The sequence below is a fragment of the Parasteatoda tepidariorum genome, chromosome 1 (genome assembly GCF_982258835.1).
Source record: "Parasteatoda tepidariorum strain Cologne lab strain chromosome 1, Ptep-v5.0, whole genome shotgun sequence".
Classification (NCBI taxonomy): Eukaryota; Metazoa; Arthropoda; class Arachnida; order Araneae; family Theridiidae; genus Parasteatoda; species Parasteatoda tepidariorum.
Window position 1 is genome coordinate 18,284,861 of NC_141755.1, and position 22,908 is coordinate 18,307,768.

Consider the following 22,908-nt stretch of genomic DNA (forward strand, 5'->3'; position numbering starts at 1 on the left):
CAATCCTCAAACTAATTGTCAAATCTTAATATTTTTATTTTGTCGTATTTCCTGTACTTTTGATACATATCACCGTGATTTCAAGTTCCAAAGGCTATAGATATAGATGTAACAAAGGGCTAAAAAAAAAAAAAAAAAAAAAAATTATAAAATTGCAATTATTTTTAGAACAAATTAGAATTAAAGAACATTACAAACTCTGTGTTAAATTCATAAGCAAATATGGCACACACAAAAATTTTTCAACTCTGTAATTGCGTCTTGTAGGGCGGCTTGGATGACATTCTTCGCAACAAGTGTAACAGTTAATAATTCTCGAACGCATAATTATTTTATTCCTTGCACTCCCTGCATATATTCCTACATACCATCGTAATTTTAAGTTTCAAAGTCTAACAGTTTTTGCACAGCAAACAAAATGTAATATACTCAAAATGGTAGCGACAGAATTGTATATATTAAGTTACATATTTTTAAGTTACATATTTTTAAGTTACATATTCCAAAACTATGAAATAAATCAAATGAGTAGTTCGCGAGAAATAACAGTGTAAAAATATGACTATAAAAATTAAGCCATCTGATTTTTTTTTCAGTGCTATTTAAAATTGCAGTTATATTTGTGATATTTTTTAAACAATGTCAAAATATGACTTAAATAACTTAAGCTTTCGATTCTTTTTAAATGATGTTTAAAATTGCCGTTGCTCTATAAGCGTTGAAATCTTTTAAACAATATAAATATAAGACTTTAAGAAAATAATAAGCTTACCAAATTTTTCAAAGCTGCTTAAATCGATGCAAAATCGAAATTTTTTAAGTTGCGAAAATTGGCACTTGTTTTTGCTTTTAGAAAAAAAATAATAATATGAATGAGTAACAATAAAATAATGCTATGTGCATAAAATTTTCAAATTTTGAATACTATATCTCATTGTAAATAAATAAAAAAAAAAGTCTGCACTGCACAAAGGAGAGTGCGATTTTAAAAATTGTAAGAAAATGACTAAAATATTCAGTCGAGTCGCTCATGAGAAAAAACAAGCATCATTTATTTTCAATCTTTGCAAATATTTCACATCATTTTTCAATTCAAAGCATCGGATTTTAAGGAGGCAATGAGCAGATTTATACCGTAAAAATTAAAAAATTAGCAAATTTTTAAGAAATTGTTTTACTATGCTTGTACTGGTTTTTGAGGGCTAAACTAGTTTTGATCCAAAATGTGCTTTTTTCTAAAAAAATGCTAGTACTTTTTGGTTTTAAGCGTTATTTGCTAATTATAAGAGCGACAATGGAAATAATGAATGCGTACATTTTTATCCTCAATCCAAAATTTACAGGAGAACATATAATCGATCATTGTAATAATCGAAATTATATGGAAAAAAAATTGCGAATGCAATTAAAATATGAAAAAATAAATAAATAAAAAATTAATCAGTAAATATATAAATAAATAGATATATAAATAAATGAATATATAAATAAATAGATAGATAAATAAATATTGTGATGAATAAGTAAACAATTATGGAAATATACTATTACACTATTTTAACTAAAAGAAGATGAATTTAACTTGGTTTATGCAATTTTTTATAATAAAAGGAATTTATAGATATAATAAAAGAATTTGTTTTATTGTTTAAATAACCTTAAACAAATGAATTTATGAATTTCCCACTGTATTTTCCACGCTATTTAAATTTCAGCACCACCCAGTATGAGAAAATTTTGGACTAAATATGAATATATTTACAGATGAATTTAGAACTATTTTTAAAATGCATAAAATCAAACTTTAAATATTGTTACATAATTTATTAATGGAAACTCAATACAGAACAGAACCGATACTTGATTGAGCTTAAACAATTAAACGTCACACTATCTGACGTAAGAACTAATTGTGATTGGCTGAAAGAAATACTCTTTCGACATTTTTTCCTCCCATGTGGTCCAGTTCGTCTACCGGCTCCGCGTGAGTTGTTACATTCTATCAATCACTCCAAGTTAAAAGCCATCTCTTTAAACTATAGATTTCAAATTTGACACTTTGTTCTGCTTTGGTTAGGGCTCCTTGTTTTCATTTTTGTAAGTTTCAAATATGGGTTTATCTGCTCAAGATTTAAAAGATATTGCAAACAAGTTGCGAATTCACAGTATTAGGGCTACCAATGCCAGTAATTCCGGGTAAGTTCCTGGTTTGTTTATTTTATTTCCTTGAAAATTTTAATTTGCAATTAACTTTCTTTGTTATTGAGTACTTTTTATTTTAAAAATTTAGTTGCATTACTTTATTATAAACCTAATAAACTGCCACTAATAAGTGTGTGTGGGCCACTTTTGTTTCATCGCAGTTTATGAATGTCGTATTAGCTGACTTAATATTTAAACCTATGCAGTACTTCAAGCAGTTTTAACAATTTTGCTTAAATAATTCTTGGAATTATTTATACTTTCTGCAAATTTTATAAACTTAAGAAATTTAAATTATTTTAATGAAATTTAAAGCTCACTGTTATAGTTGTAATAGCCTATTTTCAATTTTTCATTTTATTTTTAAATTTCTATAAGTAACTAAAAAGTAGAGTAAGCTTAGATGACACCAAGTGATATCTTATTACAGAATTATTAGAACTATTTCATTTTTTAAACTGAGTTGCGTGTTCTTAAAGTCTGCTAATATCATGTTCATAATTGGTGTAATAGCCTTTTAATATTATAAACAAATAGCATTTTTTAAATTATCATTTTAACAAAAATAAGTTATCATAAATATGCTCATTGGGCAGATTTCAGTACAACTAGGCACTCAAAGTAACTGAATCAAACAATGCAATAATTTAAGTCTATAAGTTAACAAGAGAATTGGTATTTTTTTTATCTGGTTTATATTATTGGTATCTGAAGGGCTTTGTTGAAAATTAGGATCTATGTCAATATGAAACAATCAATGTAAAGAAGCAAGGAGTATTGATAATTTAATGTTGTCAAGAGTGTTTAATAGATTGATAATTTAATGTTGTAAAGAGTGTTTAATTGATTGATAATTTAATGTCGTAAATAGTGTTTAATAGATTAATAATGTCGTAAATAGTGTTTAATAGATTAATAATGTCGTAAATAGTGTTTAATAGATTAATAATGTCATAAATAGTGTTTAATAGATTAATAATGTCGTAAATAGTGTTTAATAGATTAATAATGTCGTAAATAGTGTTTAATAGATTAATAATGTCGTAAATAGTGTTTAATAGATTAATAATGTCGTAAATAGTGTTTAATAGATTAATAATTTAATGTCGTAAATAATGTTTAATAGATTGATAGTTTAATGTCGTAAATAATGTTTAATAGATTGATAGTTTAATGTCGTAAATAGTGTTTAATAGGTTGATAGTAAAATGTCGTAAATAGTGTTTAATAGATTGATAGTTTAATGTCGTAAATAATGTTTAATATATTGATAATTTAATGTCATAAATAGTGTTTAATATATTGATAATTTAATGTCATAAATAGTGTTTAATATATTGATAATTTAATTTCATAGTGTTTAATATATATTGATAATTTAATGTCATAAATAGTGTTTAATAGATTAATAATTTAATGTTGTAAATAGAATTTAATTGATTAATAATTTAATGTTGTAAATAGAATTTAATTGATTAATAATTTAATGTCGTAAGTAGTGTTTAATTGATTGATAATTTAATGTCATAAATAGTGTTTAATAGATTAATAATTTAATGTCGTAAGTAGTGTTTAATTGATTGATAATTTAATGTCATAAATAGTGTTTAATAGATTAATAATTTAATGTCGTAAATAGTGTTTAATAAATAGATAATTCAATGTCGCAAATGGTGTTTAATAGATTGATAATTAATGTAAATTTAATTTTTTTTAAGTCATCCAACATCATGCTGTTCCATGGCAGAGCTAATGTCTGTTTTGTTCTTCAATACTCTGAAATTTAGGATCGATGATCCCAGAGATCCATCAAGCGATAGGTTTGTTTTGTCAAAAGTAAGTATTTTTACTTATTATAACAGTATTTTGAAATTAATTTCATTAAGGATTATATAGTGTTCTATCTAAATTAGGGATAGCGATTAAGAATATTTTGTCGATGGCTCACAGGACCACTACTAAAATGTATAACTTAGTAGTGTAAATAGTGTAGGTATTTTCAGTGGTATGTTTTCATGTATCAGATTTTTAAGTGTAAAAATGAATTTAAATAAAAAATTACAATATAAAGAAAGTGAGGTGTTTTGAATTATGGTTAAATAAGCTATTTAATACACAAAACTGAAAATAATAAAAAGAAACCAACAAATCATTCTTTTACCTTGATTGCTGATCAGGAAAACCAATAGAAATTTTATTACCAGAGTTAAGTTCTAGTGATCTCGAACCAACTGGTCATAATTAATTTTGAGTCTTGATCTCAACCCATATCTGAGTAGACAATTATGTCACAGGCTTCCAATTTTTGAAGGGGGAAACTAAATTAAAATACAATCACAATAATTCTCTACATTTTATTCATGTGAACGAAGTCTTATATCTGTTAAATAACTGCTAAAAGATTTCTATTTTATATTTGTCTGAAATATTGAGGGGGACTTAAAAGGATTTCTTATTATTGAAGAGACAACCCTCCTCCCTGCCAAGGACCCCCATAGATGCACTAATTTCTTTTATTTTTCCAACTAAATTTCCATTTTATTTTTCAAACTAAATTTATTTTGAAAGTGTTTAGTTAGAAAGTGTGCAAAGTTGGCCATATTAATACAAGCTGTTATAAAGCATAAGGCTCTATTTAAAACTCCCAAGGTTTTAAAAACTTAATCTAGGAAGTGCGTTTTTTTAAAAATTTATGTAGTTGAAATATTTAATATTTACTAGATTTTTTACAAATGTTTTTCTCCATTAAATTTTATAACTAGACTTGAATTCTGTAACACTAAACTTATTTTTACAGGGTCATGCTGCTCCGATTTTGTATGCTGCTTGGGCAGAGGCTGGATTATTTCCTGAAAGTGACCTCTTGAAGTTGAGAAAAATTGACTGTGATCTTGAAGGACATCCAACTCCTGTAAGGATTCTTCCCCCTTTATAATTTTGTCTTAATTTATTTAAAATTCAATATTCAATTAAATTGTTTCACATCTTTGATGCGGTGTAAACTTAAGTTCCAAAAAAGTTGAATTTTATGCAAATGCTGAGATTAGTTTTGTAAATTGGGACACATTTAGAAAATAAATTGCCTCTTGTTCAGCTTTAAGTGTTGTTCCTGATTGCCTGTTCAGCTTTAGTTTTAAAAAAAATCTTGTGGTTTTGTTTTTCGCATAAAGATATTTAATCTATTTTATATATTATGTATAATTATGTTTGTGTGTGTGGTCACAGGCATGCGATTCTTCTGCTAATTCTTGGAATTCTGTGAAACTAATGACCCTTGATTTGCGGACTTCCATGAAACAACAATTTATATTCCGACAAAATTTTCTCTGAGTTTTGGTAATCTAAAAGTTAAATTTCGTTACTTAATGCAAAATCTGGTTGACAAAACATTTGCATCAGTCTTACCAGCAGCCTTTTTTTTTTTTTTTTTTTTTAAGTTCTCCTTTACTTGGGATAACTTTTTTCTTAAAAAGTAAAGTTAAAACGCCATTTCAAGTAAATGAGACAGAACAAAAAACTCCATAACTTCGGCTAAAACAATGAAGTGAGGCAAACACAGAAGTATACAATTAATAAACTAAAAAGTAATTCTAATTTAAATGAGTAGCAAATTTCGATTTGTAACAGAAGAATTATTTAATAAATTTTATATTTGGCTACAATTTGATTGAAATTTTAATATGGTATTTCGACACTGAAATTCTGCATCTGAATCGGGCGTTTCAATGTGCTAAATACCATTGTTAATCCTTGTTTTGATCTCATCTTTCTCAGTTAATGCTATTGATTTTCTCATTGTTTTTAAAATTCTGATATTTCAGCATGCAAAATTGGTCTTGTATTTACTAGTCATTTTTGACGGTACCACAGTTTTCCCATCAACTTTTTATGAGTTGCTACAAATCTCCATGTGACTTTTTAGATCCAATTTTTTTAAAAAATTATTTTATTTTAATATTGAATTGAATATTTTTAAAAAACTTGAAATTGAGTAGCACATATTTGCGCACATTACTTTTTGATGTGCTTGGTTTTAATCTGAATTTTTTTGGCAGTTATTGCTGTTGATTTTCACATAAATTTTCTAACATTCCGGTATTGTTATAAAACAAGAAATTTAAATTGCGCACCTGAATATTCATGGTTTGATGCAATTATTATATAATTTTTTCTATCCATTTTTTGGCTGTTATCACTTATTTCCCCATATTTTCTAAACTCTCTGTATTTTTAATATATATTACAACATGTGAATCTGGAAACGTACATTCAATTTTAATAATTTAGTGAGATTTTGCTTTAAATATCAGATTTTATCTTTTTCTAGTTATTGCCATAGATTTAAAAAATTTTAATCTCTTTTTTTTTCTTTCTTTTTGATGCAATTCCAAGTGCAAAAAACTACAGAATATATATATTTTTTTTTTTTGAATATATCCTTTTATGCGTTTGAAAGAAAAAAAATATTCGATAAAAAAAATTTCATTTGCTCTTTAAATTTTTATAAATGTTAATTTTGTGCTTATAAATGTGTTTATCTATTTTCTACATGCAGAAAAAAATATTTTACGAGAATTTCAGATAATTTCCTTAAGCAATCAAATGTCTGGTTATCAATTTTACTCTTAATTTTATTTTAACACTCATATTTGAAATGTAGTTCATTATCAAATTTAATTGACTTTGTGATGTTCAATAAATTTTTTTAAGTAATTTATAAAAGATAAATTTTTTACTTAGAATAAGAAAATTTATTTTATTTTCCAAATACAATGTTTTAAATGTTTTGATTTTTATTTCACTCATTTAATAACTTAGACTATATACCTACTTAATCGCAGATAATGTAATATTTCAAAAATATATAAAATTTTATTAGAGATCAGACTCTAACATAGTATTAAGATGAAGCAATATTGTGATGAACTAAGATTTTTCCAATTATGAAATTTTTCTTCTTCATCTAACTATCTCCAGTCCTGTTTTTAGATAAGTACTTCATAAGTTTTTAGAATTTCCCTAGATGACACCATAAAACACAGAATCATTTTATTGCCTACTTGAAAATCTTTGTCTTTTTTTATTTAAAGGCTCTTCTGAACAATTTTAAGCATTGTTTAAGCCTTGCATTTGGTTTAGAAGAATATTTCAACATGCTAGACTAGACATAAGCATTTTGAAGCCTATGGCCAGTGTGAAGATTTTCTAAACTTTGTGTACTTTGAAAAGAACATTGATTTGATTTAAAGTGGTTGTTGAATTTCTGAATTGAATATTTAATTATATTTAATCTAGGTAGTAAGTTAATCATAGTTAATTTCTAAAAATGAAATTACTTTATTTTTAGTTATATTAAAAATGGGTTGCAAAATCCTTTGTGTACAATCTATACTTACTATTAATTGCTTAAATTCTTGAAAATTTAATTTTTTTCTTTTTTTAATCTAATGTTTTAAGTTTTTTTAATACTGGTAACTCAGGACATCTAATTTAAAAAATTATGTGTTTTTTTTTGTTGCAAATAAAATGGTTTCTAAGAAATTTTCATGTGAGATTAACTTTAAGCAGTTTGTGTATGCAATTTGTGCAACTTGTATTAAAGGAATTTATTATAAAAAGTATTTATGTGTGTATATATTTTAGAAAGATATTTAATTTGAAACATATCGGCAGTAAATGAAATATATTTATGTTATGTTGTGTGTAAATGTGATTTTTTTTTTTTTTTGTATTTTTTTTCTCTTAAATTATGTTATAAAATTAGATAACTAAAGGGGAAAAAAATCTAAATGGATTTGAAAGTTTACAGCGATTTCAATTTTACTTTAAGTGTTTGACAATTTCTTTAAGATTTAAGATGTTTTAAGATTTTAAAGTTTGATTGAGCATATTAGTTCATAGTTGATACTGAAGTTTCTATTGTGAAATTGCTTAGTATTTTTATTTATTAATATACTGTCTTATGAGTAAAAAAGTGAATTTAAATTACTGTTGATTTATTTTGTAAGGTCTTTTGAAATATTATTTTAATTTGCTTTTAACTATTGATCTTTTACAAATTTTTGTTTTGTGTAGCGTCTATCATTTATAGATGTTGCTACTGGTTCTTTGGGTCAAGGTCTGAGTTGTGCTGCTGGTATGGCTTACACTGGCAAATATTTTGAAAATGCTAGGTAACTTTATTTTTTTTGATTGTTATTTTTTATCTTATCTGAGGTAAATGTTTGACACTTGCTTAAAATTGTCTTGTTAAGATCAAATTATTTTGAAGCAATTTGTTTTTATTTTTAAAATTATTTTTAATTATCTTAGAAATTTTAAAAATATTTTATTTTGTCCTGATAGTTTTTTTTATTGTTTAAAATGACTTTTCTATTATAATTATATAATTTGTAATTGATTTTAATTTAATGGTAAAAATTGATGTAGTGATAGCTTTAACTAAAAACGAGTGATCTAGTATAAATGAGAACCTTGTATACTGCAGTTCTCATGATTTTTGTTAGGTGAAAATTTACATCATTATGCAATAAGAATTTTTATTTTCAGTTCAGTGATTGAATTTTTAACAAATTTCTGATCCTTTGGATTAGCATTCCCAGACATGCTGGTTCATAGACAAATAGGGTGGATTAAGTCTGTTTAATTTATAATTATAACAACTTACAATTGTTTTTATTATAAATAATAGCTTTTTATTGAAATTATAGCATAATAGAATTAATAGCTTAAATGGAATTGGTTAAAAAATTAAATATAAATCGCAATAGTAATTTATTCAAATAGAATTAAGGAATTGGATATGATACAGAATCAAAAAACTAATTCAGTTGGATGTTCTTCTTATTTGTAAATACAGTAGGGAACCGATTATCCGGAACGATCGGGACCATCGATATTCCGGATAACTGATTTTTCCGGTTTTCTGAATCGCTACAAAAAGTTGTTTTTTTATAGTTAAACCCAACGAAAAAAAAAATTAAAAATAATCTTAAAAAGAAGAAAAAACGATGAAGTAATACATGAATGATTATTTCCAAAATGATGGTAAGGTAAACATCTTTAAAAAAAGAACGAAAAATCCTAAAATCTTATGAGAGAAAATTTTTTTTTTTTTTAAAAAATGGCGGGAAAACTAATTGAACTTCGTTCCGGTTTTTTTGGTTTTCCGGTTTTCTGATTTCCGGATAACTGGTTCTACACTGTATAAGAAAGTTTTTATTTTGATTGAAATGTCTACCTTTTAAGAATATCTTTATCCAGTGAAGATGTAATTTTATACTGTGTTTTTTGAAACTTTGAATGAGTTTTAACATTTGTAAAGGTGTGTTTACAAACTTTTTCTGACTGTTGCTGACTTCTAAGAATATTCTATTTAGTTGTATTTATATATTTCTGCTTATGTTTTCTAGCTATCGTGTTTACTGCCTGATTGGTGATGGAGAATCTGCTGAGGGATCCATCTGGGAAGCCCTCTCCTTTGCTGGACATTATAAACTGGACAATCTTGTTGCCATTTTCGATGTCAATCGTCTTGGGCAAAGTGAGCCAACAATGTTTCAACATCATATGGAAATTTATCAGAAAAGACTAGAGGCTTTTGGGTAAGAATTATAGTTCTTAATGGCTTTTTAAATTTGTTAGTAGCTAAGAGTTTTTTCTATATATATTTGTATTTGTGTTAATTTTTTCGTTACAGTTATCTCCATTTTCATCTTTTTTTTCTTTCTCCACAGTCTAGTTGCTTGCTTATAACTGTGTGCTGATAATGTAGTTTTTAAATTTTTGCACTTGATTACCATGTGATTTCGGTTTTATTTTTGAGTCTTTAACTAAACATTGAAATATACTTTTATTTTTTTATTGTGTTACAACGTTTTTAAAAATATTTTACCTTTATTTTTTTATGAAACTGAAATGATAGGATCTAGTAATGATAAGATCTTAGATCTAGTAATGCACTGATAATACCCATGTAGATTGTTTTGGAAGATGATTCCTGTGTCTTGTACAAATATTCTACTGGTATTTAAAAAATATATTTAGGTTACTTTTGAAAAGAAACAATCATAATGAGGCTTATGAAAAAAAAAGAGGATTTGTTACAGTTTTGGGAAAACATCTAAGACTGCTAGTTTGATGTTTTTTCATTAGCTCAAAATAATTGTTGAAGAAATGGTTGCAGAAGCTGAAGTGTATATTCAGCCGTGAAGATGGTAAAACGCAGCCAGTGTCAAGACTTGCAGAATGCTGAAAAACTGAGAAAGCTTACTGAAATTTAACAATTTAATGCTAATGTTGAAAATTTAGTGTTAGCGCTGAGAAATAAAGAAACCAAAATTTTATGTTCATATTTTGTTCATCTTTCTCATCATGAATAATACTTTTGAATTTAACTCATAATTTTTTCAACTTTAATTTTTATGCTTGAAGTATACAAGCCCATTACTTTATTATTTATCTCATATTTTGAAGTTATCGTTTAATATTTTATGTTGACCCGCATACATAATTTTTTTGTCTTATCATTCACAATGAAGGTTTCCATGATAAACAGATCTATTGTAGTTCTGCTGAATTTGTATTAAATTTTATATCTTGTTTGTTAAGGCATCACAAAGACTGTCATTAAAATTGAAAGAAATAGGATTTTTTCTATCAATATACATTGTAAAGCGTTGTAAAATAGTCCATGAGGTAGAGTTCTAGGCTGTATCGGTGCAGTGTAAAATAGTCCATGAGGTAGAGTTCTAGGCTGTATCGGTACAGCATTGTAAAGTGGTCTATAAGGTAGCGTTCCAGACTTTAAATGGCGAATAACATTTAGCTTCTACATCAATTTTAAATTTCTTAAGTTAAATTTTGAATTTAATGTAAGCATATTTATTGTAGAAATATGTGTTTTTCGAAGATCTTTCACGGAAAAATATAAAACCACAGTTTAAGTGCCTTAAGGCAAAACTTTAATTTTGAACTATATATATATTATGTCATAAAGTAATAATTGTGCTTCAGAATGAATAAATACCTTAAATATTTGAAAAGTTTAACTTTTTTAAAATCATCCGCAAAAGATTTCTGAATAGTAGAATCGAAATCTAAGAATAATTCTTAATTTACCAAAGATTTTATGAGTATTAAATAATCTAGCATTGAAGTAACTCTCTAAATATTAAATTAGATCGCAAATGATTTTCCATTTTCAGAATTAACATAAGGGCTGCTGACTAATGACTTTATAAATTCACCTGACAGTCATGAAAAAACTGTTGTAAACTTCCCAGAATAATGGAAATGAGATAATATATGCAAACTGCGCTAATTGCAAAACACTATTTCATCTGATAAGTACTTTTCATTAAGGTTCGAAATTAGCGTTACAAAATGTTATTTTGTGTATATATTTTTAATTTGATCAGTAGGATTAATCAAAATTATTGCTGTTGTGATTACAATGTGTTTGTTGATGGTTTGAATGTAAAAATTTAAGAAGTGAACTGATTGCAAATAATAGGCAGTTAATTACTATGAAAGGCCAGCCAGACGGTAGAGTGGTTAGCGTGCCTGACTGCAAAGCCAATGGCTGCTGGTTTGAATCCTGCTCAGGGCATGGATGTTTCTGTGTGTTATTCTCTACTGTGTGAATGTGGCCCCACCTTATAAAACGGGTATCTGTGGCAGTGTCGCGTGGGTAATGTTGTTCGCCTCCGTGACTTAGGTTCACTTATGTTAGGTAAGGACCGCTGGGTAATGTTAAATGAGTAATACTTCCCGCATCTTCCTAGGCGAAGGACGTAAAAGTTCAGTGCCTGCCAATTGGGGAAAAAAAATTACTATGAAAAAAATTTGTCTGCCTCTTTAGTTGTGCTAGTTAATTCTACAGAATTTTCATTAAATTTTCTGATTTTTTTCTCATATTCTATTTTAATTTATTCTTATTTAAGATGTCATGCAGATTTTATTAAACTAATTTCTAATTATTATTTCCAACATAATTTTAATTAAACTAATTAAAATTATGTTGGAAATTTTTGCATTTTTATGCTGAAATTGGCAAACTGTCTTATAATTGCTTAGTAGATAATTCAGAAAAGAAGCAATCTCTTTGATGTAGCCCTTTTATATATGTGTATGATGTTTCACGTTTTATTTCTGACCAGCATTTCAAAAGTATGTTACAATATTTTTTTTTATTTAATAGATTCAACACCATAGTGATTGATGGACACAGTGTTGAAGAAATTGTGAAAGCATTTGAAAATGCTGCATCATTTAAGGGAAAACCAACTGCTATAGTGGCAAAAACCTATAAGGGAAAAGGAATTCCAGGTAACTTTATTTTCTTTTATCCTTTTGTTGGTCATATTTTGCTGTTACAAAAAAAAAAAAAAAATTATAAACTACTATGTTATGACTACAACTAATTTTAAGTCTGATATTTCATGTAATACACACTTGGTATCTTGCTTAAGCAACAAATTCTTTTTTACTTAAAATAACAAGATAATTCTTTCATTGGACTTCAGCACATCAGATTACCTTTACGGCAAACGTATATACCTTGCATTACTTACGTGATATAGACTTGTAAGTCTTATTTCATGTGTAAGAAAATAGCATGTTGCCAAAGAAAATTTCTTAAAAACTATAAATACTAAAAAACTATAAATATGAAAAATTATTTAAGGATGTATATGTTTAAAGTACTTAATCTATTTTTTGTGAATATAATAGTGTTTCTATTACATTTAGACATATTTCAAAGTAATTTACTTTTTGAAAATCTTTCGCACATTAAAATGTGTATTACTTATTTAGTGCTGCAGTTTGTTAATTTTGTTAATATATTGTTCAATTGAATCATTGCTCTCGTTTTTATATTTTAAATCTAAAAAATATTTGAAATTTTTTTTGGTGTTACATTGACTCAGTCAAAGGTGTTTTCGAAAGGTATTTCTACTATCTTTGTTAGTCAAAATACTATCTTTGTTTGTCAAAATAATTTCAATAGGTTATGTTAATTCTTGTCATTAAACAGAATAATTTTACTTTAATATTTTTTCTGTTAAACTTGTTTTCAGAGTTTAAAGTTTATATCTTATGCTTTTACCTTTTAAGAACTGCTATAATAATAAAAGAATTTTCTAAGATAAACATTAGTAATATAGTTTCATCAGCATTTGTACGACAGCCATTTGTGTGCCTGGGCCTTCCTTAGAACCTTTCCTAATCTGTTCTTATCCCAGAAATTTATCTCCAGTTCTGCACTTCTAAAATGCTAAGTCCTCATCAGTCTTACCATCTCTTAAGATCTTCCTCTTGGTCTTATGTTAGAAGGGTGCTGCTTGCTCTTAATGCTGTCTGCTCTGGGCTCATGACACTTATTGGGTGCCCTGCCCAATTATTTCAACTTATTGTAATGGATTTTATATATCCTCACTATTCTTAAAATTTTAAAATTTATTTTTTCCAGATATTATAGAGAATAGCATCAAATATGGTTCTGAGAGTAACCTAAATCTTCTTCAAATATAACTTAAATCCTTATTTACAGGTATTGAGGATCAAGAAAATTGGCACGGAAAGCCTCTTGGTGACAAAGCAGATGCTGCCATCAGTGTGATCTCCGGTGCATGTGCAAGGGATCTGCCTGCTCCCCAGACTATTATTGCTCCCGTACAAGATGTTCCTCCAGTTGATACAGCCCCTATTCAATTGTCTGAACAACCAAATTACACATTAGGAGAAATGGTGAGGCATTTAAGGTTTTTGGTTAAATGAGGCTATTGCTTCATTTCGTGTTGGACCAAATGGTTTAATAGTTACCTTTAAAACTTTTTGTGTCAGGGTTAAGTTTAAAAGTTAAAGCTAAAAGCGTGTAGGTAAGAAAAATTAGAGACCTTGGATGAACAGATTTTTTTTGTTGTTGTAATTTCATTTTCTTGTACAGTGTGCCGAAGAAAAAAAATGCACCACACTGAATAAATTTTGATCTAATGATCGGATCTTCATGTTCTAAGACTCAAATCTTAATGGTTCGAGGGGGTGAATTAATTAGTGGAGATAATATTTTAAGTTATAAAATCAGGCAAAGAAACTTACTCTTTCTGAATAAACATACCCTTTTTAAACAGAATCAGATTTCTGACCCGGGTAAGCACAATCTGGGAAATAGGGTCCCCAAAGTTTGGTCAAGAGAGCATTCCAAAGTTAGACCCCTTAATCAGAGGTCTGTTTAGAAGAAATTTGGGTCCGTTAACGTACCCTTCACAAAATGATTTTAATCAGATCCTTCACAAATTTGTTTATCTTCATTATTGTTTTGTTAATTGAATAAACCCTTCCCAGGGCAGAAAACGAGAAAGATAGATGTAAACGAATTAAGTTTTGTCTTCGGCAGATGATTCTCCTATTATTTGTCCGAAATGTATATTCTGCATCCAGCAGTATAGGCTAAATACCAAATATTTGTATGTTGTCTCTAATTTAGAAGCAGCAATTGCTGTTTATTTTTGAAAATTTAATTTTTTTATTATAATTTTACAGTGCTGAGCATAATCTTGTATCTATTTACAATTCAAAAACTCTTTGAAAAAGTTTTTTGCAATAACTGGACCCTATTTGTACAAGTTCATAAAAGCAGGACCCTAGTTGAAAGAATGAGTAATTTTTTCACAATTTTGCAAAGATCAGACCTTTCACAAAATGTCTGGACAGACCCCTGCCTTAATGCTAATTTTACTTTTTGCATATTTCATTCATCATATTTAAAATTTCATAAGCAAATTAAAAAGGTTTTGCGCCTAATTATAAAATTCGTTTATCCGAATATAATTCCATACAAAAAATTCATTTTAGTAAATATTTTTTATTTTATTTAACAGTCGAAAAATTTTTTAATTTTAAGCCGTAAAATGTTTGTCATTTTAAATTATGTTAGTTTGCATGGTAAAATACAAAACCTCAGCAAAAACACTTGAATAGTTCCTGAGAAATCAAAATTTAAATGAGTCCTATTTTTAAATCTTGATTTCTCATAAAGTGTTCTTCCGATTTCGCTCAAATTTTGTATTTTTCATTTGAACAATTAAGGTTGTGCCCTAGAACTTGAAGATCCTAACATGATATCAAAAGTTATTCAGGCTAGTGAGTTTTTTAGCACATTGTACATATGTATGGCATATGGATGACTCTTTGGTTGTGGCCAAATCAAGGCAGTTATTTTTGCCCATTCACCAATATGGAAATCAGAAATCTTTTCCATTGCATTTTGTAAGTTCTTTAAAAGTGGAGGTAGGTATAGTGAAAGTTCATAATTCTTATTGAATTTAATAAAAGTTTCAATTGTCAAATCTTTAAAAACATTTTAGGCTTATAACTTTAGGTATGCAAAATGTTTTTATAAATTAGAAAAAAGTGTTTAAGGTTTCTATCATTTTTATTACCTAATGAAGTATGATGACATAAAAAGTAAATAAATTAAGCAATTGGGTATTTTATTAAGTTTTACATTTTCAGGTTGCTACTAGATTAGCTTATGGAACTGCCTTAGCTAAACTTGGAAAGAACAGTGAAAGAATTATTGCTTTAGATGGAGATACAAAGAACTCCACCTTCTCTGACAAATTCAGGAAAGCCTTTCCTGATCGTTACATTGAATGTTTTATTGCTGAACAGAACCTTGTTGGTGTTGCAGTTGGGTGTGCTACAAGAGGTCGAAAAATTCCCTTTGCCAGTACCTTTGCTACCTTTTTCACCAGAGCATTTGATCAGCTTCGAATGGCTGCTATATCTCAAGCAAATATCAAATTGGCTGGCTCTCACTGTGGTGCTTCAATTGGTAAGATTGTTGGAAAACATTTCCAATTCTTGTTAAAATTGAATTAGAAAATCTTGATATTGAAGCTGTTGCTCCCGATCACTCGCCTTATTTAGGAGGCTCGTCCCATGTTTATAACAAGTCTGTAATTTTGTAGCTATGAATTAGATTTATGGATGAAAAAGTTATTTTAACTATTAAATTTTTGCTGAAAGGCTGGATAGGTGAAAAGTTGCAAAACCTGAACTTATGTAACAAGGAAAGAGTTGCATTTTAAATTGTGTACATAAAACAAAATTACTGTTCTGCATTTTTTAACAGCTTCTGGCCATTTTCTCTCTCGTACACCTGCCAAGAATCTAAAAAAAATGTAGTCCCAATTTTGGTTACAAATGATACGGAAAGAGAGACAGGTTGTGTATAATTTTTAAAATGTATTTAAAATTTTTTGATTTTTCAAAGCCTTTAAAAGTGCTTTTTTTATAAAGTTTTGGTAAAAAGTGCTTAATTTTCTGTTTTCTACAAGATTTTTTCTTAGTCATGTCAATTACTGTCATGAATTACACAAAAGCTGTTGTTTTTACAATGTTTCAATATTTTCACTGTTCATTCAACTACATTCCTTTTCAGTTTACCGTTGTCCGTATGGTACAAAAGTGCCAATCATTTTATATGTTGGATGAATCACTTGCGGGTCCATATACGTTAGCAGAGCTAGATTCAGTGGAAAGGATTTTTGTAATCACTCGTGCAACTCTACTGTGTTTTGTGTGGGATTTTTTATTTCTGGCTTCATTTGAACCAAAAATCTCAGAAGTTTTTTTTGATCATGAGGACTAACTAAACATTGCCAAATTTTTTAACCTATAGCTTAAAGGAATTTTTTTCTGGTTAATTTCTTTGTTTGTGAAGTGTTATTGGCACAGGCTTGCTGATAATGCTTTGTTTCGTTTATAGATATGACTTGAGTATCATTCACTAATAAAGTATTTTCATGTGACCAGAGCACTGAACATTCAGACCTTCATCACTTCTTTAATTTTGTTTCCTGTTTATTCATTTGATTTAATAATTGTGACAATTGATTTTTTAATCCTGGGTACTTGCGCCTAAGGGTCCGTTCATTAATCATAAAATATTTTAGGATTTTTATTGTTTTTTTAACTGGATTTATTAAGATTTTCAGTAGTCTTGATTTTTTTGTTTTTTTTTTTGTTTGGAGTCACATTTAAATTAAGTCATTTTACTGTATGAACAAGAATGATGTCAAGATTTTTTTTTGTGCTACTACAGAAAAATAATTCTAGACTTTAAATCTTTTGTTGAAATTTATATATTAAATTTAAGGGCATTAATTTATGCTGAGGAAATTAGGTACTCAATATTTGTTGCTTTAAAGCTACATTTAGTTATATTTAGATAGTTGCACAATTTCTTTAAATTGCATTACTATCATGTGATAAAAAAAACTGATTTTGTTTTATTACTTTGGATCTAAAAGCAAAACCTTTTAAAAGTAATGTTTATATTTAGGTGAGGATGGTCCTTCTCAGATGGGATTAGAAGACATTGCTTTGTTCCGTACTATTCCTGGAAGCACAGTTTTCTACCCAAGTGATGCAGTTTCTGCTGAAAGGGCTTGCGAGTTGGCTGCCAACACACAGGGAATCTGTTTCATCCGAACATCTCGACCAAATACGCATGTTATTTATGCTAATGCTGAGCCCTTTGCTGTTGGAAAAGCCAAGGTAAGTCTATGTGATAATGTCATTCATTAATTGTAATTGCATTTGGTAGAAAAGTTTGAAAGTTATTTTTAGTATTCTTTTCTAACGTAAATACCTTTAGAAAAAAGTCTAGCTCAACTGCTCGCTGTCGTGTCTTGCCCAGGATAAAAAAAAGGCATACTTGCCATGCCTATTAAAAGTATGGAGAGAAAAAATTTAAAAAAATGTCTTTTTAAAAAAATTCAAACTGCGATACAAATTTATAACCATAAAAATTTCGCTCAAATGAGAAACACTGTTGATTAAAATATTACAGTAAAAACATTGTCAATTTAACCTCTATTATCAAAAACCATATTTATCTTTTAATAAAAGGGGGCAAAATGAAATAAATCAGATTTGTCTAAGAGTGTTATTGACTGCTGTTAAAGTTTAAACAGGAAATTTTCTTATTCTAGTATGTTCTGTACTAGAAATTTATCGAATTGGCAAAATAGTGCTAAAAGCTGACCTTAAACCCTTTGAGTTGACTGTATGGGAAAAGTATAGAAGACATTTTTTTTTTAACAAATAGGTTTCGGCATATAACTAAGTATTTAAAATATTGAAATGAGCTTTTATCCGATTGTATATATCTTTGTGCACAAAGAAATGTAAAGAAATTTTTTATAATAAGAAATATAACAAATAACTGGCATGCATCACTAACAAAATATTCACTCTTATTTTATTTAAATTAATCAATTTAATATTAAATTAATGGAATAAATTCTAATCTAATTTCATTTTTTAAGATTTGTGAACCATGTGCTTGCAAAGTCTTATTAAATAAATAAAATAATTTAATTTATTTTTATTTAGATTGGTAATATATAATAAAATTATGTGAATGACTTTATTATAATAATATAGTTAAAGAAATGATAAAATACATTTGACAGACCCACTTTTATAAATTTACCTCTAAAGCAATACATGGGACGCAATCAACTAACAAAATTTCACTTAACAGGCATCAAATTGGAATTAAGTCTTGCACATAAGATTTTTTTATGTAGTATTACCATAATCGGTGAATTAATTATGATTAAATCCAAAAATGTCCTATGTGAAAGTGTAACCTTACGTGAATGCATTAAAAAAATACAATCTAATATGATAATACAGTAGGGAACCGATTATCCGGAACGATCGGGACCATCACCATTCCGGATAACTGATGTTTCCAGTTTTCTGAATCGCTACAAAAAGCTGTTTTTTTATTGTTAAACCCAACTAAAAAAAAAATAAAAAATTTCGAAAATAATCTTAAAGAGAAGAAAAAACGATTAAGTAATACACTAATGATTATTTCCAAATTGATGGTAAGGTGAACATCTTTCGAAAAAGAAAGAAAAATCCTAAAATCTTATGAGGAAGAAAACCTTTTTTAAAAAAAATGGCGGGAAAATGTATCTAATGTCGTTCCGGTTTTTTGGTTTTCTGATTTCTGGATAACGGGTTTCGTACTGTACATTAAAAAATGTGTTTTTCAATTTTTTACGTTAAAACATCAACTTTTTGTACGCTCTGTTAGATGTTTGATACAATCCTTATATAATCTTTTTTTTTTAAATTTTATTTTTTGCTTTTGGCTATTTTACTATCTTTGTTTAAAAAATTTACTCCACAGTCAGTGGAAAATATCCTGACATAATTTTACTTCAATTATTTCTGAAAGATTTCTATTTGTGCTATAGTGTGCGTCTGAATAAATAAATTAAGTATAGTCTATGGAAAGAACACCCCATCTGAGGCTTAACTATTTTAAGCAGGAGTGTTTGGTGAATATTTAAGACTGGTATTGATTCAGGTCTGCAAGAGAAAAATAATTTGGAGAGAGAACCTCAATTCTCTAGAATGCGCTGTTTGTGTCTGTCCATAGCAGCAGGTGGCCTTTAACTTTTGTGGCGACTAGAGTTCTTCCTATTGACAAACTTCTGGTGTATAGATTGTTATTGTTCAATTCCATGCAATTAACATTTTAAGAATATTCTGCATTTCCATGTGATTAAAAGTTTTTAAGTGTTAATTGAATATTTTTATAATAGGTTTCTTTTTTTTAGTGCTTAGAAGTTATTTTAATAATCAAATGTAGATAAAATTGATTATTAAGTTTTTTACCCATTTAAAAAATACATAAACAATTTGCCTTTATGCTGAAGGACAAGAACTTCTGTGATTTTAGTTTTTTTTAAATAAACGCAAGTTCAGAAGCAAGGATAAAAATTGAGTTGATTATCTCAAATATAGAGCTTTAGTTCTTATCAGTCAAAAGAAATTTTTATTCCATTTGCTAAATATCTGCTAAGTGATGGTTTTTATTTTAATATCTTTAATTGTTTTTAACTTAATTTAATTGAAACTGAACCAATGATAATATCTGCAGATTTTTCATTTGTCATGTATTGTAAGGAAGGACTAATTATTGGTTCAAAAATATACCTCACCCTAGGCCATTAAGATATATGAAAAAGAATTTTTTTGACCAGCTTTGTTTTGTATTAAACATTCAGGTTGTAGTTTTCAATCTTTCTTTATTATATTTACTTTTTTTTTTAATGTGTAGATTGTGAAAAAATCCTCCAAGGATGTTGCTTTGGTAATTGGTGCTGGTATTACATTATATGAAACTTTGAAAGCTTCAGATCAACTAAATAAGCAGGGAATAGAAATTCGTGTGCTTGATCCTTTCACCATTAAGCCATTGGATGTTAATACCATTGTAACAAATGCTAAAGAATGTGGCGGTAGAATCGTTGTTGTTGAAGATCATTATCATGAAGGTAATGTTTTTACGTATATTTGTTGACATTGATTGCATATTGATGATATTTAATGTTCTAATATTGTTTTTCAGTTGTATTATTTATATTAAAATGGGTGACAAATTAGTAATTTCCCAATCGAAAACTTAAAATAAATAATTTTGTCTTGAAATCACATAATTTCAAAAATGAAAAAATTGTGAATTTCTTTTTCTCTTTGTAAAATGCCTGCATTCATTGCTCTCAAATTTAAAGTATAGTTATTTTTTTTTATTACTTTCACAGACTGATATCTGCAAATAGATTCTCTCATGATTTTAGAGAGAAAAAATTTCGATTGTCTGTGTAAAATAATTAAGTACTGTGTTAAAATACTTTGAGCTTAAACATTACATTTTCCGTGAGTTTTTGTTTAAAACTTTTTAATAAAATTCATAAATTTTTGTTACATTACAATTGTTTTTGTTAAATTTGAAATTAAGAGGTTTCTAAGATAGGAATGCTTGAACCCTTGAATATTTTAATAACATTTTAGTTAACTACAAATTTTATCTTTTTGCATCCATCTCTCTTTTTCCTGGCCATTCTTTGCCTAGCGAAATTTGAAAGTTAAAGAATATTAATTTTTAATTATGTAATTGCAAGTAAATTGACTGTCTATTAACCCTTAAATTGCACTTTCCTCACACAAAATTGTATTAAAATTTCCATGCTAAACACTACTTTTTCATTGAATAATCTTGGAAAAAACCTTTTTCATGCAGGAATAGCATTAGCTGAAGGTTCCAAAAAAGTTGTGATTAACACTCAAAAATTTGAATTTTTTTTTTTCAATTATGTGTTTGAAAATTAACTCAGTAGACTTGCAAATTTTATTGCTTACCTCTGAGTATACCTTCAGATAAATGTAAACCAAAGCAATGGAATTACATTATTTCTAGAAAAGAATTGTATTCTGAATAGTTCACACACATTAACTAATTTCAATTAAATAGAGAGAAAACTACTATGTAGGTGTGCTACTATTAGTAAAAGAAAAAAAAAATTATTATTTTAGGAGGAATTGGTGAAGCAGTTGCTGGTGCTGTTGGAGGATGTCGTGACATTTTGCTGTCCCGCCTTGCTGTTACTGGTATTCCCCGTAGTGGGCCGCCTGCTGAACTTCTTGACATGTTTGGTATCAGTGCAAAACACATTGTCAAGGCTGTGCTTGATATTAAAGACCAATGAACTGTTACCATCATTATTTAGCCTATCATTCCAAGGTAACTTAATTTCACATATTGGAATGTTTGTTTACCTCTGTATTTTACTTGTACTCTGAACAATGTATTTTTTTCAATTATTTCAGATGTTATTGAAGATTGTGTTGCCGTATCTTTAACTATGGATGCTATTTTAAGTGCGTTACATTACATGTTGAAGCTTTGAAAGTTCATACATTGTTATCAAATATGCTTTTTCACAATAAAGTATTTTCTGTTTTCAATTTGTTTATTTTAACAAAAAATTAATAGTTAAAATTTATATTGTGCCATTATGCAATTACTGTACAGTGTGCAAAATAGAAGCACCCTAAGTAACTTCTGACATAGTGATCGGATTTTCATGTACTAAGACTCAAAATTTATGGCTCAAGGGCTTAACCTTTAATATGCTAATTTGTGGAAATCTAGCACGAAAATGTTCTTCGAATTAATGTACCTGTTTTTGGACAGATTTAGATTTCTTAATCTCGTATAGTGATGGTTGCCATCTAGAAAATATGTTCTCAATATTTGAAGGTAATAGTTAACCTCTTAATGTTAATTTTTTAATTTCACTTTCAAATGTAAAACTTTAAAATAGTTCACGAGAAATCAAATTTTAAGAGTTCATCCAAATTTTTTTGTCATTTAAAATAATTTAAAAATTTGTTTTACATTTCAAAAAATTTTAACTATTAAATATAATTAACAATTATTTTACTGATAGAATTATCTTTAAATGAATTTTTTTTTTGCAATGAAGTGAAAAATGATAGGATTTGTTTATTTGGGGGCAAAATATGCAGACCATAAACTTTCAATTGTTATTCTAACTAAACTATTTGAACCTTATTTTTCAGATCGTGACTACATTTTCTCTTTTGAGGTTCATAAATCTAAATCCGTCAGAAAAAAGTTTGTTTATTTAGAGAAAGTACATTTTTTGTAACTTAATATTGTCTGCATTAATCAATTAGTATATTTGAGTTCATTCCTTTGAACCAGTAAGATTGAGTTCTTGTGTGTAAGAAATCAGATCATTATGTTCAGGGTGTTCACTTTTGTGCACTGTACAATGAAATTAGGATACAAATTTATTTTGATTT

General features: G+C 27.6%; 1 protein-coding gene across 1 annotated transcript; it reads left to right on the top strand.

The window, feature by feature from the left end:
- The first annotated feature begins 1,843 nt into the window (after positions 1-1,843).
- Positions 1,844-22,044, top strand: LOC107444045 (transketolase-like protein 2). The gene is made up of 12 exons (XM_016058095.5): positions 1,844-2,196; positions 3,921-4,038; positions 5,000-5,113; positions 8,278-8,375; positions 9,615-9,806; positions 12,404-12,531; positions 13,757-13,953; positions 15,721-16,042; positions 17,555-17,769; positions 20,357-20,573; positions 21,613-21,820; positions 21,907-22,044. Exons 1-11 carry the CDS (start codon positions 2,111-2,113, stop codon positions 21,783-21,785), a joined length of 1,860 nt encoding a protein of 619 aa, XP_015913581.1. The 5' UTR covers positions 1,844-2,110; the 3' UTR covers positions 21,786-21,820; positions 21,907-22,044.
- The last annotated feature ends 864 nt before the right edge of the window (positions 22,045-22,908 follow it).

Bases quoted from the DNA above. Each gene is read 5' to 3' on its own strand.
- LOC107444045 (XM_016058095.5), top strand. From the start codon at position 2,111: ATGGGTTTATCTGCTCAAGATTTAAAAGATATTGCAAACAAGTTGCGA. The intron at 8,376-9,614 runs GTAACTTTATTT...TATGTTTTCTAG, and splicing joins AAATATTTTGAAAATGCTAG to CTATCGTGTTTACTGCCTGA. The intron at 20,574-21,612 runs GTAATGTTTTTA...TTATTATTTTAG, and splicing joins TGAAGATCATTATCATGAAG to GAGGAATTGGTGAAGCAGTT.